The sequence below is a fragment of the Phalacrocorax carbo genome, chromosome 2 (assembly GCF_963921805.1).
Source record: "Phalacrocorax carbo chromosome 2, bPhaCar2.1, whole genome shotgun sequence".
NCBI classification, from domain to species: Eukaryota; Metazoa; Chordata; class Aves; order Suliformes; family Phalacrocoracidae; genus Phalacrocorax; species Phalacrocorax carbo.
Window position 1 is genome coordinate 94,003,080 of NC_087514.1, and position 14,368 is coordinate 94,017,447.

The 14,368-nt window shown below is 40.7% G+C and overlaps 1 protein-coding gene across 2 annotated transcripts in view; it reads left to right on the forward strand.

Annotated features, from left to right (window-relative positions):
* Positions 1-148: 148 nt before the first annotated feature.
* Positions 149-14,368, forward strand: part of CDYL (chromodomain Y like) — a 106,718-nt gene continuing 92,498 nt past the window's right edge. Inside the window, exon 1 of one of the 2 annotated variants that reach the window (XM_064443533.1) lies at positions 149-364. Coding sequence is in view for 1 of the 2 variants with exons in the window: in XM_064443532.1 (XP_064299602.1) it covers positions 341-364 (24 nt within the window). In the remaining variant the exon portion in view is untranslated. The remainder of the gene's footprint in view (positions 365-14,368) is intronic. The other variant, XM_064443532.1, reaches the window with a different exon arrangement.

The following is a 14,368-nucleotide window of genomic DNA, read 5'->3' on the forward strand; positions in this document are numbered from 1 at the left end:
CCAGCAGCAGCAGCAGCAGCAGCAGCACCTCACTGGCATTTAGCGAGCGGAGCTGCTAGTTGCGCTGGAGAGAGACGCGCAGGGAGGAGGAAGAAGAAGAAGAAGAAGAGGAGGAGGAGAAGGAGGAGGAGGAGGAGGAGGAGGAGGAGGAGGAGGAGGGGAAGAGGAGGAGGAGGAGGAGGAGGGAGAGGGAGGAGAAGAAGAAGAAGAAGAAGAACAAGAAGAAGAAGAAGAAGAAGAAGAAGACGAGGAGGGAGAAGAGGAGGAGGCCACACAGACACCAACTGAAACAAAGTATTTCCAAACCAGCACCCAACTCCACCTTGTGAAGCTCCCCAGCATGGCTTCCGAGGAACTCTACGAGGTAACAGCCCCCGAGCGCCGGCCCTGCCCCCGGCCCCGCCGGCCACCCCACCCCACCCCACCCGCCTTTTTGTTGCTCTCGGGAGAGCCGGCGGTCTTGTCACCCACACTTGCTGCGGCTGCCCCTTCCCGCTGGGCCCAGCGCCTGCGTGTGTCTGTCTGTGTGTCCGTCCGTCCGTCCCCCCGCCCAGCCTGGCCCCCCGCCCCCCCTCTTCCCTCCCCAGTTTTGCTGGAGGAGGACGGAAATGTGACTGAAAGGAGGAGACGGCAAAGTGTTACCCGTGGCCTGCGCTTCCCCCCCCCCCCCCCCCCCCCCACGTTCACACAACACTTTGACTCCAGAAGGAGAAGGGGCGGGGGTGCTGGATGGTGGGGAGCAGCGCTGACAGCCGCGACTTGCTCCGGGAGTGAGCACGCCGAAGTGCGAGCCCGGCGGTGTGCAAAAATGTGTGCAAAGCCGAGTTATTGCATGTGTCCGGGGGGGGGGGGGGGGGGAAGGCAGAGGGGCTTTCCTCCTGGATCTCTGTCTGTACCAAAGTCCTGTGCTACCATCCTGTGCCTTGGCCATGCAGCGAGCTGCGGTGATGCAAAATATTAAAATTTAAACTCCTCGTCTCTCCGTGCTCTAACCATACGGTTAAGGTTGCGAGGGAAGCCAAAAAGATTCAAAGTTAAGGCTCTGACACGCCATCCTTCACTCGTCGCTCGGGAGGTGGTCAAAGGGTGTGCTGACGGGAGAGGAAGGTTTTGGGGTGAAGAAGGGAATGAGGTGACAGCCTAACTTTGAATTTCCTGTCTTATGTGTGGCAATTTCACATCCTTGCCCTTAATTGAAAAGCATTATGGTTCTCTTGGATTTAACTTCCTTGTTTTTATTTTTACAAGAAGTCATCCCTGGGAGTGAAAAGCCGTTGTTGTTTCGGAGCCGTTCTTGTCTTTTGGGTAAAGAAGTGGCCACCCAAAAGCAAAAATGCTTTTATCTCATAGTTAATATGCATCCGGGCAGTGTTCTATAAAAAAAAATATTCATATCCAGTGGCTGGAAGGCTGAGGTCAAAGAGCGACAGACAGCCTTCAGGACACTTGACAGAAGATGATGTCTTACTCTACTGTTGGCGCACGTGTATCTCCCATTAATGGAGTTACATCTGTGCTGCTGTGGGTGAACAGACCCGTAGAAGCCAGTGAAAGGTGCCCCAGGTGGGCTTATATTTTAAGCCAGTTGACTGCCGAGCAGAGGTGCTGAACTTGTAGACTAGAAGACTGAAGGCCTGTGTTCCCAAGACAGATAAATCGTGGTTAATTGCTTTGGCAAGTTTCCCCATCCTCATAATGTCGCTTAAGCCAATCTTGAAGGGATCATCCCTGGAAGTAGTAGAGAAATTTAGGGACCGCTCTGCATGTGCAGGAATTGCAAAAAACTTGCTTTGACTTTGGAAAAAGTTCTGTCGGGTTTATGGAGTTGGGCCCATAGACTGTGCCGTGGCCAAAACTTGCTCGTTGTGTGTCGATGTGTTTGATCAAAGACAGAGAATGGGATACCGGTTTCTATAGGCATAAAAAATGACCAGGAAAATTCTGTTTGCTGGACATTGGACTGAGGTTAAGGGTGACCACTGCTCGTTACTCTTCTTGGTTGTCTTAAGTTGTGTTTGAAATGTTGACTTGTGTGAAAGGCTCAGTAGTCTGTTGAGGCCGTCCTTACCGGGCAGGTGGTGTGTGATGTCTGTTGGGACAAAGCCTTTTTTGCAAAGTGCCTGAAGTGATAAACTATTATTTTAAAAATCAGACATATACTTTAATTCTGTAAGTGCGAAGTTTATTTGAGATGCCAAAATTGTTAATACTTCTGGACTTGGATGTGGTCAAGCTGTCTCTTTTGCAATTTGTTGTTTGTTTTTTTCTTCCCTAAATTGCTGTTCATTTTCAACAAGTTTTCTCTTGTAATGAAACTTACAGCCATGCCTGAAAAATCATAAAATAATAAATAATTTAAATCTAGTGAATGCTAATTTGGGAAGTACATAACTGCAAGGTGACCTGAAATGTTGAATATTAGGTAATTTAAACCCTTCTGTGAACTGTCCATGTTATGGACAGGGGTTTTACTTCTGCTTCATGAATATTTTCTTTGTAATTCATGCCATACAATATTCTTTGAATCTGGTGATTGAAATCCGGTGCCATTTGTTATACCTCCATTTTTTCTTCTTAATCTTGACCTTTTGTCTTGACTGAAAAAGTGTATACTCTGTTTGTGACTGTTAGACTACGTATGAATGCTAGCTGCTCCTGCTGATATGTGTCATGGTTATTCCAAAGTACAAATGAGAAATTCTCTTATAAACAATAAAAATGAAGGTAAGTTCCTTTTTTTTTTTTTTTTTTTTAAAGGAAAAACATCTGTATGGATTCACTTGTTTGTGGGATGATTTTTATTTTTTTATTTTTACTCTGGATATCATCTCTGGAGAGAGGGAGCTGAACTCTAGGCAAGTGTAAATCAAAGATCGAAACCTTGAAATACACTAACGGGCTGGAAGGATGACTTTATTGGGCTGGCTGTATACCCTGTATGTCATTTGCTTTCGAGCGTTTTAGAGGTTGTGGTAATGATTACCTGCTTTTTTTGAGTGGGGAGCAGATCTGAAGAAAATACGGAACTTTTATTGAAAAACACTAGAGACTCTTTTTTTCTAGATGGAAAGCGAAACAAGTAGTAATGTTGCCAACGTCTATGGGTGAGGCAAATAACATAGTTTTTCTGTTTGTAAGTTTGATTCTTCAAGTGACAACATGTTAGTGAGGTGGACAGACATGGTGAAACCGGTGAACAAGACAGGTAAAGGAAAACATAAGAAAAGGTGCTGTCAGGCTTTTTTCCCCCCAGATTTGTTTCAAGAGGCGTTGATGACTTATGGCATCTTTCTTTGTGGGTGCCAGCCGCTGTCGGCGTTACTGTGGCTTTTGGAAAGTCCTTTCTACAGCTGCTTGGGCAAATAGTAGGGCTGCTTTCTTTACACTGTGACGTTTGCTTTGCTTTACCCATTGAAAGGTTGTGGCTTATTCTCATCATCTTCACTGGAGTAATTAGAAATAGGGTATCCACCTCATTTATAAGGTTCATTTGGAAGCAGACCGTATTTGCTTTCTGTGCAGTAAAATCACTCAACCTCCTCTGGCAGACCCTTGCAGTGATGCCTGGGATTGAAGTCATCCAGAATTGTGGTTGGCATGATATATATATCTGGTGAAGTGGGGAAGTGATCCCATAAAAATATTCCCCAGGACAGCTGTGTGTTAGCCAACAGGTCAGAAGTACCAAATGGTGGTTGGTAGACAAACACTAAAGCTGTGCTGAGTTTGGAAGAGTCTCTTTCTTATAAAATTTAATAACTTTTTTCTTGTACGAAGTGCGGTGGAAATACATTGAAGTTCTCTGCCTGCTGGAGACTGTCTCCAATCAATCAATCAATCAATCATTTCCATCTTTCCTCTGGGGATTACTGGTACAGCTGATGGTACGCATGGCCCACTGGATCCATTTACGTAACTTTAGTTAGGCTTGGGCCATGATTGCTACTCATATCAAAACGTTTTTACTAGGTTTTACCAGGAAGTAAGCAAAACAGTTTGTGTGAACTTGGCAAGTGCACCTGTACATCGGTGTCTTTCCTTTAGTCTGTATTTCACCTTGATGTTGCTTGTAAGCGTAGCGTTTAAGGTGACTTGATTGATTTCCATTAAAATATTACAGGTTAATGTATTTCAAGTCCTGTGGTCCACAATTATGCATTTTTGTATGTTTTGTAGAATGGAAAATGTCTTTTTTTCTTTAACTCTTCTACATATTCATTGTTTTCATCCTGATGTCTAGTATTCTCAAGGTGATACTTCACTTCCAATGATGATTCAGTATTTTTTGCTTTATTTTTAGAACTAAAGCCTTTGACATTAAATTAGACAGATACACTGAAATTACAAACGGAAACTAATTTCAGGAGCACCTGGCTGAAGTTCTGTGGCCTTGCATTAGGCTATACGTCAAGTTTGATCACCTAATAAGTAAGATCCAAAGATATATATTCCATGAAAATTTGAACTTTGTGTATACAGCAGCGGCCACAAGTCAAAAAAAGTGATCCTGCAGGCTGTTCTTCAGCTACTCTAATAGTTTTGTAAATGATGGAGTATAGAAAACTGAAGGAGAAATGCTGTCATTTGGTTGAAAATTTGATACTGCATGGGAATTACCCACTTAAAACCAAAGTTTGTCTCACAGCCCTAGTAACACCGCAGTGGTCAGATCTTCATCGTGTTTTGTGTGCATTTACTGGAAAGTTTAAACATTTGTTTTGCTTAAGTTAACTGAAAGGGTAAATCCGTTATCTACAGCAGGCAGCTTGGAGTTTGTTGGAATTTCTTATGGCCATTTGATGAAAAATTTCTATTAACAACAAATTAGAATTGCCTATTTGGCCAATAGCCATTTCCCGCCCCGCCCTGCGCCCCCCCCCCCCCCCCCCCCCCCGCCCCGAAATGGGTTGGTTTTATTCAACCTGACTTGCAGGAAGTCCAAAATATCTTGGGATCCATCTTCTGCTGCTTGTTTCTGATGTGCTGGTTCCTAAGATCTTGGTTAGACCTTAGTGACATTTGTTCGTAAAGGAGGTCCCACAGTCGTTGAGCTGTAATGCCTGAATCTTTCTGATTTTATTTTGATAACAAGTGGTACAAATGTTATCGCTTGTTTCAGAAGAGGTAAAAGACTAAGACTTGCTTGACCAACCCCAGCTAACTAAACAAGACTAGGAATTTACATCAGACCTGTTTGCATTGCTTCCACTCCTTAGGAACGGTACATCTGACTTAAAACGAAGTCGAGGATTAGCTGTTTGTCCCCCTTTAGTGACTTTCACTTCTTTAAGCCAGAGCATGAGTGCAAGAGCACTGCAGGAATGGAGCCACCACGTTTAGGGCAAGAAACTCAACTTTTTCCCGTGTCCCTTGCCATGCTGCTTGTCGCCAGCTTGAGTTCTCTCTCATCTCCTGTCCCAGAGCTCTAGATAGAATCGAGGAGGTCTGGTGCCCCATCTGCTGCTGCTGCCACTGGGGACATACCTGAGACTCCAGGGCTTCCTCCAGTGTGCCCTTCCCTCTGCGGTGCCGCTGCGGGCCTGACAAGGCTTTAGTGGCTGCTCCCAGAGTTCAAACACCTGTGGCCAAAGGAATGAAATTCTGTCTGTGGCCTGTGTAGGTTCACAAATGGTTCACGGATAAGGGGATGTTTTAGCAGTTTTTATGCACAAAACTCTTTCGTACATACATGTATATGTCATAGGTATATTAAGAAAATAGATTTTTCTTTTTTTCCTGTGTAACTTGATTTGAATTGCCCATATCCATCGGGCAAAAAAAAGAATCGGAGGGAGAGGAAGTGGGAGAGGGGGAGAGGTGCACCATCCGTGAAGCATGTGAGGCTCTGATAATTCTTACTTTCACAGTTTCTGTCTTTCACAGCAGACTGCAGTTTCATTTCTTGAGTTTTTTTGGCCAAAGATTGGCTGATGTGGTGCCAGTCACATTTAGAGTTACAGGATAATTACTTCCAGCTTACAAGACCGTACTATCGCAGAAGGTTGCTTCCACTATGCTGACGTTCAGTACCTCTTGAATGAGGATAAATTATTGGACACAAAGGACTTAATGAGACATGCCACAGCCCCTTGTTCCTCAGGAAGGTTGGCGTAGCTGTAACAGCGTCAGCGATGCCGTGTCCCTCTTTGACTTCTCAGTAGGTGCAGCTTCATTTCTTCCTGACTGCTGCAGCGTGTCTGACCTGTGCCAAAGTGGTAGAAAAAACAAGTTACTAACTGTTACGGTTTCATCTCTCTCTGATAAATACTCTGTGCTTGCAAAGACTGTATTTGATACAAAACTTTGACAATCAGAATGACTTCTTAAATATGCGATAACTGGATGTGCAGATCTATTGGATATAACTGATACGCAGGCCTATAATGCCACTCTTGCTCTTCTGTAAGGAACTCCAAATCTGGTGTTACTGGGCAATGTATTATTTTTCAGTCCCTGTTGGAAGCATGAGCTCTACAGACCGTATTTGCAAGGTGAAAAGGGATGCACAAGTCTTTCCCTGTTAACTTCTTCTGTGCCTTTGGGGTTTTGTATGGCATGTGATAACCTTATTTGTCGATAAATACAGGGTTGATGGGGTTTTTTGTTCATCTTTGAGTAAAACATTAATAATTTTCATATTAAACATACTGTGTGCTTTCTCGGACAGTATATTGTTAGTCCAGATATCCAAATATCTTAAAAACGAAAGTTCTGTATTTTTCATTATCAAATGTATTCTCCAAAGCTGTGACCTTGCTCTAAGAAGAGCTTTCATTTTTCTTATTTTTTTAATGGGCTTTTAATATTTACACACAAGAATTTCATGTTCTTTGAAATAATTTATTTGAATTTCTCTCCATATTACTTAGAAGAAAATAAAATTGGCATGTGACTGGTTCACTACAGTATAAAGGCAAGAATATTTACTGTTTTCATAAAAATCCTCAGAAGTTTTACATGTGTCCCTTAATGGTGACCTGCAATAGACCTTTTTCAAGGAATCTATGAATGTGTATGAATACATACAATGGTTATGAAAAAAAAATATTTTTAACCATAGATTTGTGTTTTTAAATTATTTTGAAGCCACTTTGCTAGCATAAAATGCAAAATAAAGCAACTATTTACTAAATATCTTTTAACTATATATTTGTTTTATTGAGTAATGAAACCAAGTAACAACTGTAACAGTTTTGTTGTGATTCTTCAGTGAAGCTTCAGGTTTTGTAATCACACTGCATAAAATAAATTAGTACAGCTCTGATCAAATCTTCCTTCTTGGCCATGTTATGTCTGATGGTTTGTTTTTCTTTTTTTTTTTTTTGTGGGGAAGGATAAGGTATGTGTCTTAAGTGGCCTAACCACATCTGTAGTTGTGCCTCTCCAACTCTTCTGGCCCCGCAGTTTCTGAAAGTTTCACAGCTTTTAAGTAAATGAAGTTCTAATGTTTAATCTTGTCATAGTAGTATCTGAAAAATCAAAACCCAGGGTTTTTTTGGTGGGTTTTTTGTTTTTGGTTTTTGGGTTTTTTTGTATCCTGGATGAACAGGGAAGGTAGGAGGTGTACTTCTTTCTTTCTTTTTTTTTTTTCAAAGTGACTTTGTCGTTTTCATTTTGCAAAGACATTTAAATACCTCTCTAAGCGTCTCCACTTCCTGTAAAGCACTGGTTTATAGAAATTTGCTTGGTTTAGGGAATAATACAAAAATTGGCTTTAATTTAAAGACACCACAGTTTAAAGCAAGTTATGGGAAGTATGTTGTGATGTATTTATCATAGAAAATATTAGAGGTACATTTTGTAAATACATATGTAGGAGAACCATTGAGGTACATTCTTAAGAGTGTTGAAATGAATATATCTTAACTCCAAAATACTTCCCTGACACTGATGTGTTTGAATGTTGTGTTCAGTGGATATTCAGAAGTCTATAGTTTTTGACGTTTTTTCCAAAAAACAGTTCTTCAGTGAAACATCATCTATGTATTGATAGCATTTCTGTTACCAGTAACAATGTAGATATACGAAGGGTACAAAACGATTCAAAGTAACTTTGGGAAAGTTAGCTGGATTATAGTTTGGCTAGTTGCTACATCAGGCTCCTTTGTTGTGTTTCGATTTCAACACCTGATTTTCCCCAGTTGTGTATATACACAAAATATAGCTTGTGCTAGCACAGTGTGACTCTTCCATCATATTTTAGTGGCTAGATCACTTACAAGGTTAAACCTAGCAGACCTGGGATTGCGTCTCCAAGAAATAATGAGAATGTAAGACTATACGTACTGACACAAAAGATCATCTAGTTCAGCATCCTGATTCCTGTCACGGGTCCGTAATGTCTTACTGTAGAGGGGAAAAAATGGGAAACATGGCACAGCGATAATCACTGGGAACTTTCGTGGCTGGTCTTGTTGGTACCAAGGCAGATTTCAGCCTTGGTTATAAAATGCCAGCAGCATGACCTGAGATCCCCAGATGTTCAGAGCCCACCCTCATTCCTTGCGCACGTCCGCCATAGGGTCGTGGCTGCGGGCGTGGTGAAGGTGGGCACATCTGTGGGAAGAGCGATGCGTTCGTGTTTCTGTGGATCCTGGCAGGGCATGGTGTAAGCGGGAGTAACAGTGTGATTGCCAGGTCACTTGCTCTTGTTAGCACAATTGTTTGTCAGGCTAACCTTTCATTTATCTTCAGACAATGTTTCTAAACAAGATTCTGGGGTCTTGTTCAAATGGTAGAGTTTAAGGCATTTGTACAAGTCTTTTCTGAGTCATAACCATTGAATACATTGCTGTTGCTGAACACTGTATTAACTTGAACTTTAATTTTCAAGAAGAGGTTGTTAGCATATGTGATCAAACAAAGCAGAAACACCAACTCTGAGTGAGATCTAAAGTCATCAGTAGCGTACACTCTAGATACCTGCAAAGACTTCAGTGGAGACTTCATGTGCTTAAGGTCTGTATCCCAAAGCAAGGCCTAGCTAACTGCTTTGTGTGAGTAGACTCCTAGTCTAGAAAATATATATAGAGAAATATGGCCACAGAATGAAACAAATTGTAATAGCACTTGTAATAATAATTCTAGGAATTAATCTCATTATTTGAAATTAGTACTATTTTGTAAGTGTAAGTATAAACCATAGTAGACTGTGCTAGAGTATAATCTTTCTAAAACTAGGAAGATTGATGGAAAATTCTTCCTTAAATTCTCTAGGTTTTTTCTCTTTTTTTTTTTTTTTTTTCCCTCTGTAGGCTTTTTGCAATACAGTAACTCTATACCATAACTATTAGTTGGGCCCTCATGTTTTCAAGGCTGGTACATTTCTTCTCGCTTGTTTGGGTCACAGATAAGGACTAAACTTGATCTTTGATTAACAGTGCTTTCTAAGAACAAAGAAACAGAAAGAAAGTAAAAGCAATTATGTTTACATCAGACTGAGAATCTTGAGCTTTTGTTCTTAGTGTACTTTTCTGTGGAATTAGATCATAAATATAGTTATTCTAAACAGATAGGTTCAAAGCAACTTGACAGTCAGTTGAGTGAGCATTTCCAAGTAAACAATTTCTAATGCTTCCTGAAAGTGACACTGTAGAGCTTCTTTCCTGGAAGACCGAGGCATCTGTAGGAGCAGCTCACCACTGTCCTTTGCAGCTGAAGGAATAACTAGATGTCCAAACATTCCCAAGGGCAACGGAAATTTTAAATTAGTGCAGTTTTAGAGGAGTCAATCAATTTTCACTTGTGATATATTAAGGTCAGAAGTTTCACAGTTAATATTTGAACTCTTGGTGCACACCAGTTTGTTCATAGTGTACGTACGTGGCTAGAGAAGGTTAAAGCCCTGCTTGCAAATGGTTTTAAAATTTGTTCTTTCCTTTGTCTGGTTCGTATGCTTAGCCCTACATACTTTGTGTTTTGATTTGATTGTACAAAAGGGTATGTGTTTAGTGGGAGAATAAGGGACACTTGATCTCTATTTCATTTGAACTTGGAAAAAACATCCATAAGGCAGTGTAATACAGAAGTCTAGGACGAGTTTATTATTATGTGACTTTTGAGAGGCATGACTTCCAGCCAATTAACTTTGGAAAAAGCTGTATTTTTACCCAGGTCATCAAGGAATGATGACTAATAACAACACAGAATTTTTTCCCAGATGCTGATGGCAAATAAGGTTTCAAAGATCCATCAGTGTTTCAGATTCTATTTCACTCATGTTAGAGGCATCTCTCTTGTATCAGGGCAGCTCCTTAATTGATTTGTTTTATCTCTCTCCCACATTGTGTTCATCAGATCTCCTGAGATTTGTGCTTATTTATTTAAACTGCCAAGAATAAAATATTAGGTTCTGAATGAGAAGATGGAAATTACTGTAAGCATGCTTCTTTGAGATATAACATTGTAGAAGTGTTAAAACATGGAAGCCAGTGCATCAAGCAGTTGTTGATTTGACAGCTTATGTCTGTGACTGCAGAAACCCAATATATGAGGGATTACTACCTCACAAATCTTTAAAACCACACAAAGATGGGATCTCACTCAGTTTTTCATCAGCAGGATACACATGTCATATTGTATGCAGACTGTGCCATGCTTCTCTACATTCTTATCAGTAAAGATTTAATAGCAGGGTTGTTTGTCTTGTATTGGATTTTTTAAAAAAAAATGTTTATTGAGGTAAATCATTAGAACTTATTATCTTTAAAACCAATTCTTTACAAGTATCGATTTCAAATTTAAGTTCAGTTTTGCCCTGAAACTGGTGCAAGGCAGAACAAGCGTATTAAATAAGATGGTGTTTTGGAGGTTACCTCTGCTGTCATTAGTGGCAAAACATGGATTTAGTGAGGAGATAGAATGAGCAGTAGGATGTCATATGGTTTCTGTCTCCATGAACATTAGGTCTTGATCCACCCATAGTGACAAATGAAACTTTACTGCTATTCATTTATATCTATTCCTATGTTATTTTCCTCCATTTATCCACACAAAATTGTTTGCTGTGCTCTAGTTCTTCATACTTCTAGACACTCATGCAAAGCAATGAATGATGGGCAGCTGCCAGTTAAGTTGAAGCTAAAATAGTGTGAGATTATTTTACTTTTTTTTAGTGCAAGTGAGGTTCTTAGTTAATCATTCTTTACTGGTATCAGTCTGCAAAATGGGAAGTTCCTGTCTATTGCTGAGTGTTATTTGAACATACTCAAAATTAATTGAGTTATTCAATGTTAAAGTCCTTACTCAAGTAATGACAACCTAGTTTATTCTAAAGAGTTTAATCCTCTGCACTTGAACATATATATCTCTAATCAAAGCTATTAAATTTAGCAAAAGTGATGCCTTGCATGCACACAAAATAATGATATATTTACATTGTTATTGTCAAGTAAAAATAATGTGCTTTGGCTTTTTTGCTTGTTCATGATGGACGTTTTCATAAATAATGGGAATTAATAAGTCATTATTCTAACATACATATATATATATGGTTTTATTATTTCCATTAGTAAAATAAGGCTTTATTTGGCTCTTTTTAATTTTTCTTCTGCACACTTGTTTATATTAATGAAGCTCGAATGAAGATGTGAATAAAAGTGATTAATTTGGGGGATTTTAGATCTTTATATGCTAAATAAAGTCTTGATGTATACTGAGACATAGTAAATTATGAGAAGGGGAAGAAGAAAGTAGTGATTGGACCGTGGAACCATGTGATAATTTTTTGTTCTGCTTTTCACGAAATGAATGCTCCCATTTCGTTCGTCACTTTTGTCAAATCTTTGAGCTCTGCCTTCCCAGTGCCTTCCCAATACCTGTCTCTTGTTTTCAGTCAAATCACCAGAAAAAAATCTTTTTCCATCTGACTTGTTCAGAAAAGGGCACTTTTGGTGTGGAATCAGTTGTCTATTGATTGTAAAGTAAGGACGATTTTTATTTTTCTGAGTGAGAAACTGAGACTTTGTTATGTACTGGAAGAAAGGTATACCCTGCTAGAACTGCCTCATCTTTTGTAGAAAGATGGGTAGGCAGGGGTTGTGGAAAAATGGCGGATCTCATCGTTAAGACACCTGAATGCTGTCTTGGAAAATGTAATTCTCCCTTTCGTCTGTCATAGTTAGTCTAGCACTGAGCATATCACTCAGACTGAATATTTCAGAGATGATTGCTAATCATTTGCCATCTTCCTGACAAAGTTTGAATCCCTGAGCCAAAGCACAAGCAGAGTAAAGCCTTTCTTCCCTCTTCCCCCCCCCAACCCCCCAAGTAACTATTGTCGGAACATCTTATAATAAAGTAGAGCAGGCTGATGGGGTCTTACAGAGAGAAGCTATGCTACAAGTACAAGCCACAGACAAGCCTGTCTCCCTTTTGTGCTGGGTTTGGGTTGGGTGGGTTTGGGTTTGGTGGGGCTAACTGCAGAGAGGTATTTAACTAGCATGCAGTGTTACCTTTGATATCCTCTGTAATCAGTGATGAGAGTCATCCAGAAGGCTATTTAGACCATCTGGGCAAAATTCCTCTAGAAGGTCATCAGACTTCATTCCCTGTCTCTACATAGAGGTATAGAAAGGCTAGTTGGGTTAATTTAGTCAGTTAAGTTAAATATACTTAATGTGACCTCCTAAACACTGAGTTTGGGGTGGTTTTTTTTCTCCTTTTTCTCGTGTCTTCTGAACCTAATGTAGGATAATGCCCAACTTTTCATTCATTACAGGCCTTCCCTTGGGACTGTAAACTGTGTTAGTAGGTGAATGTTGTTAAGGGATTTTGCTGTTGCAGTATAAAGTGTTTAGACAGAGCACTCCGCTACTGTGGTGTAAATTAAGGTTTGCTATCTGAGTGACAGTAACTGATCAAGTTATGTTTTTAAAACATAATTGTCGTATTTTTCTTCATTTTACATTAAATCTCAGAGGGTGTTTGGGTGGTGTTGAGCCATAACAGCATCTTGGCCATTTATTGAGTGGATTGGAAAATTGTTCTGGCATAATTAAAAACAACCAAACAAAAAACCCTGGCTCCAAAAATGTTTATTTGCCTGAATCAGATCCTCAGTCTGCTTCAGTGCATGGCCATATGCATATTTGCCAGGATGATGAAGCAGGTGTTGGAAGGTCACTGGAGCTGTTGAGCCACCAAGTGATGTCCACAGAACAGCCTCAGTGAGTGAGCCCTGAGGCTGGGGAAGAAATTTCTGTATCGTGAGAGCATTTGTGTCAGTTTTCGTCTCTTTCCCTTAATGTTTCTTTGGGTGGTGTGATGTTTAAAAGTTAGTTTTGAAATATACTAAATCTAAATATTAAGGAAGGAGACTGTCTATTCCTTTTCCACTTTCAACTGCAAGTCTGAGGGCTCTGTTCTCTACACCTTAAGCAAATTTAAGTGCTGTGGGCTTAACCACCACTGCCTCCTCCAGCAAGTCATTTGTTCTTCCCCCTTCCTTTGTACCCACACCGATCTGTGTCGCAGGGTCAGGTGAATGCCATTTGAGGAAGCCTGTCTAGCTGAAGGCTGTCCACTGCTTTCGTAGAAATCGTTTTCTGGCAGTTTTCTGACTGACTCAAGTTGACATCCGAGAGGTGCCACTTCAAGTAAAGGAGCATGAATATATGGCATGGTTGAAGGGAGATGTGAGAACAAACTGGGTAGATGTGGGAGAATGGTTGCAGCAATGACTTGGCTGTTGAATAAACAAAAAACCAAAATAAAATTAAAAAAAAAAAAGAATCCGCCAAACTGCATGTTTACTTTTCAGCTGGATCAACTCACTGGATTGACTTGCAGTGCAGCTGCACAGCTTCTTGCCCTTGGCTCGTGCTGACCCACAGAGCCACAGAGTCCCGTGTCCCTGGACTGCGCCTTGAGGTCATGCAGCACCATGCAGGGACGGGGTGAGGAGCAGCGTCCCCGAGAAAGGGGCTGCGCCGAGTCATGGGGTGATCACGTTCAGAGTGGAAGACACTGTGCTGTATAGTTTTAGTGTCTGATTATGCTTCCATTTTCATGTGACAGTGGAAAACTCGTGCTTGCAACAATTCGGGATTCCAGGTACTTCTCAGTGCTGCAAAACTGCTACTTATTAACAATGCGCTGAATTTTACTTTAAGCACAGAAGTTACAAAGCTTGCTGAAACGTTTTGATACTTTTAGTGTGCCACACAAGTAATGAATGTTCTGCAACCCTGTAAGGTTGTCTTTTTCCTGTCCACCTTGATTATATTGTAGTTAAGCTCTGATGCTGTTGTGCAAACCCAGTCTGAAGACTGGGTAACATACAACCGTAGTTAAAAGTATCATTCATTTCCAAGGATTCTGGTTTTTCGCCGAGTGGGCAGTGGGCAGGGAGTGGGATGAGATGGGATGG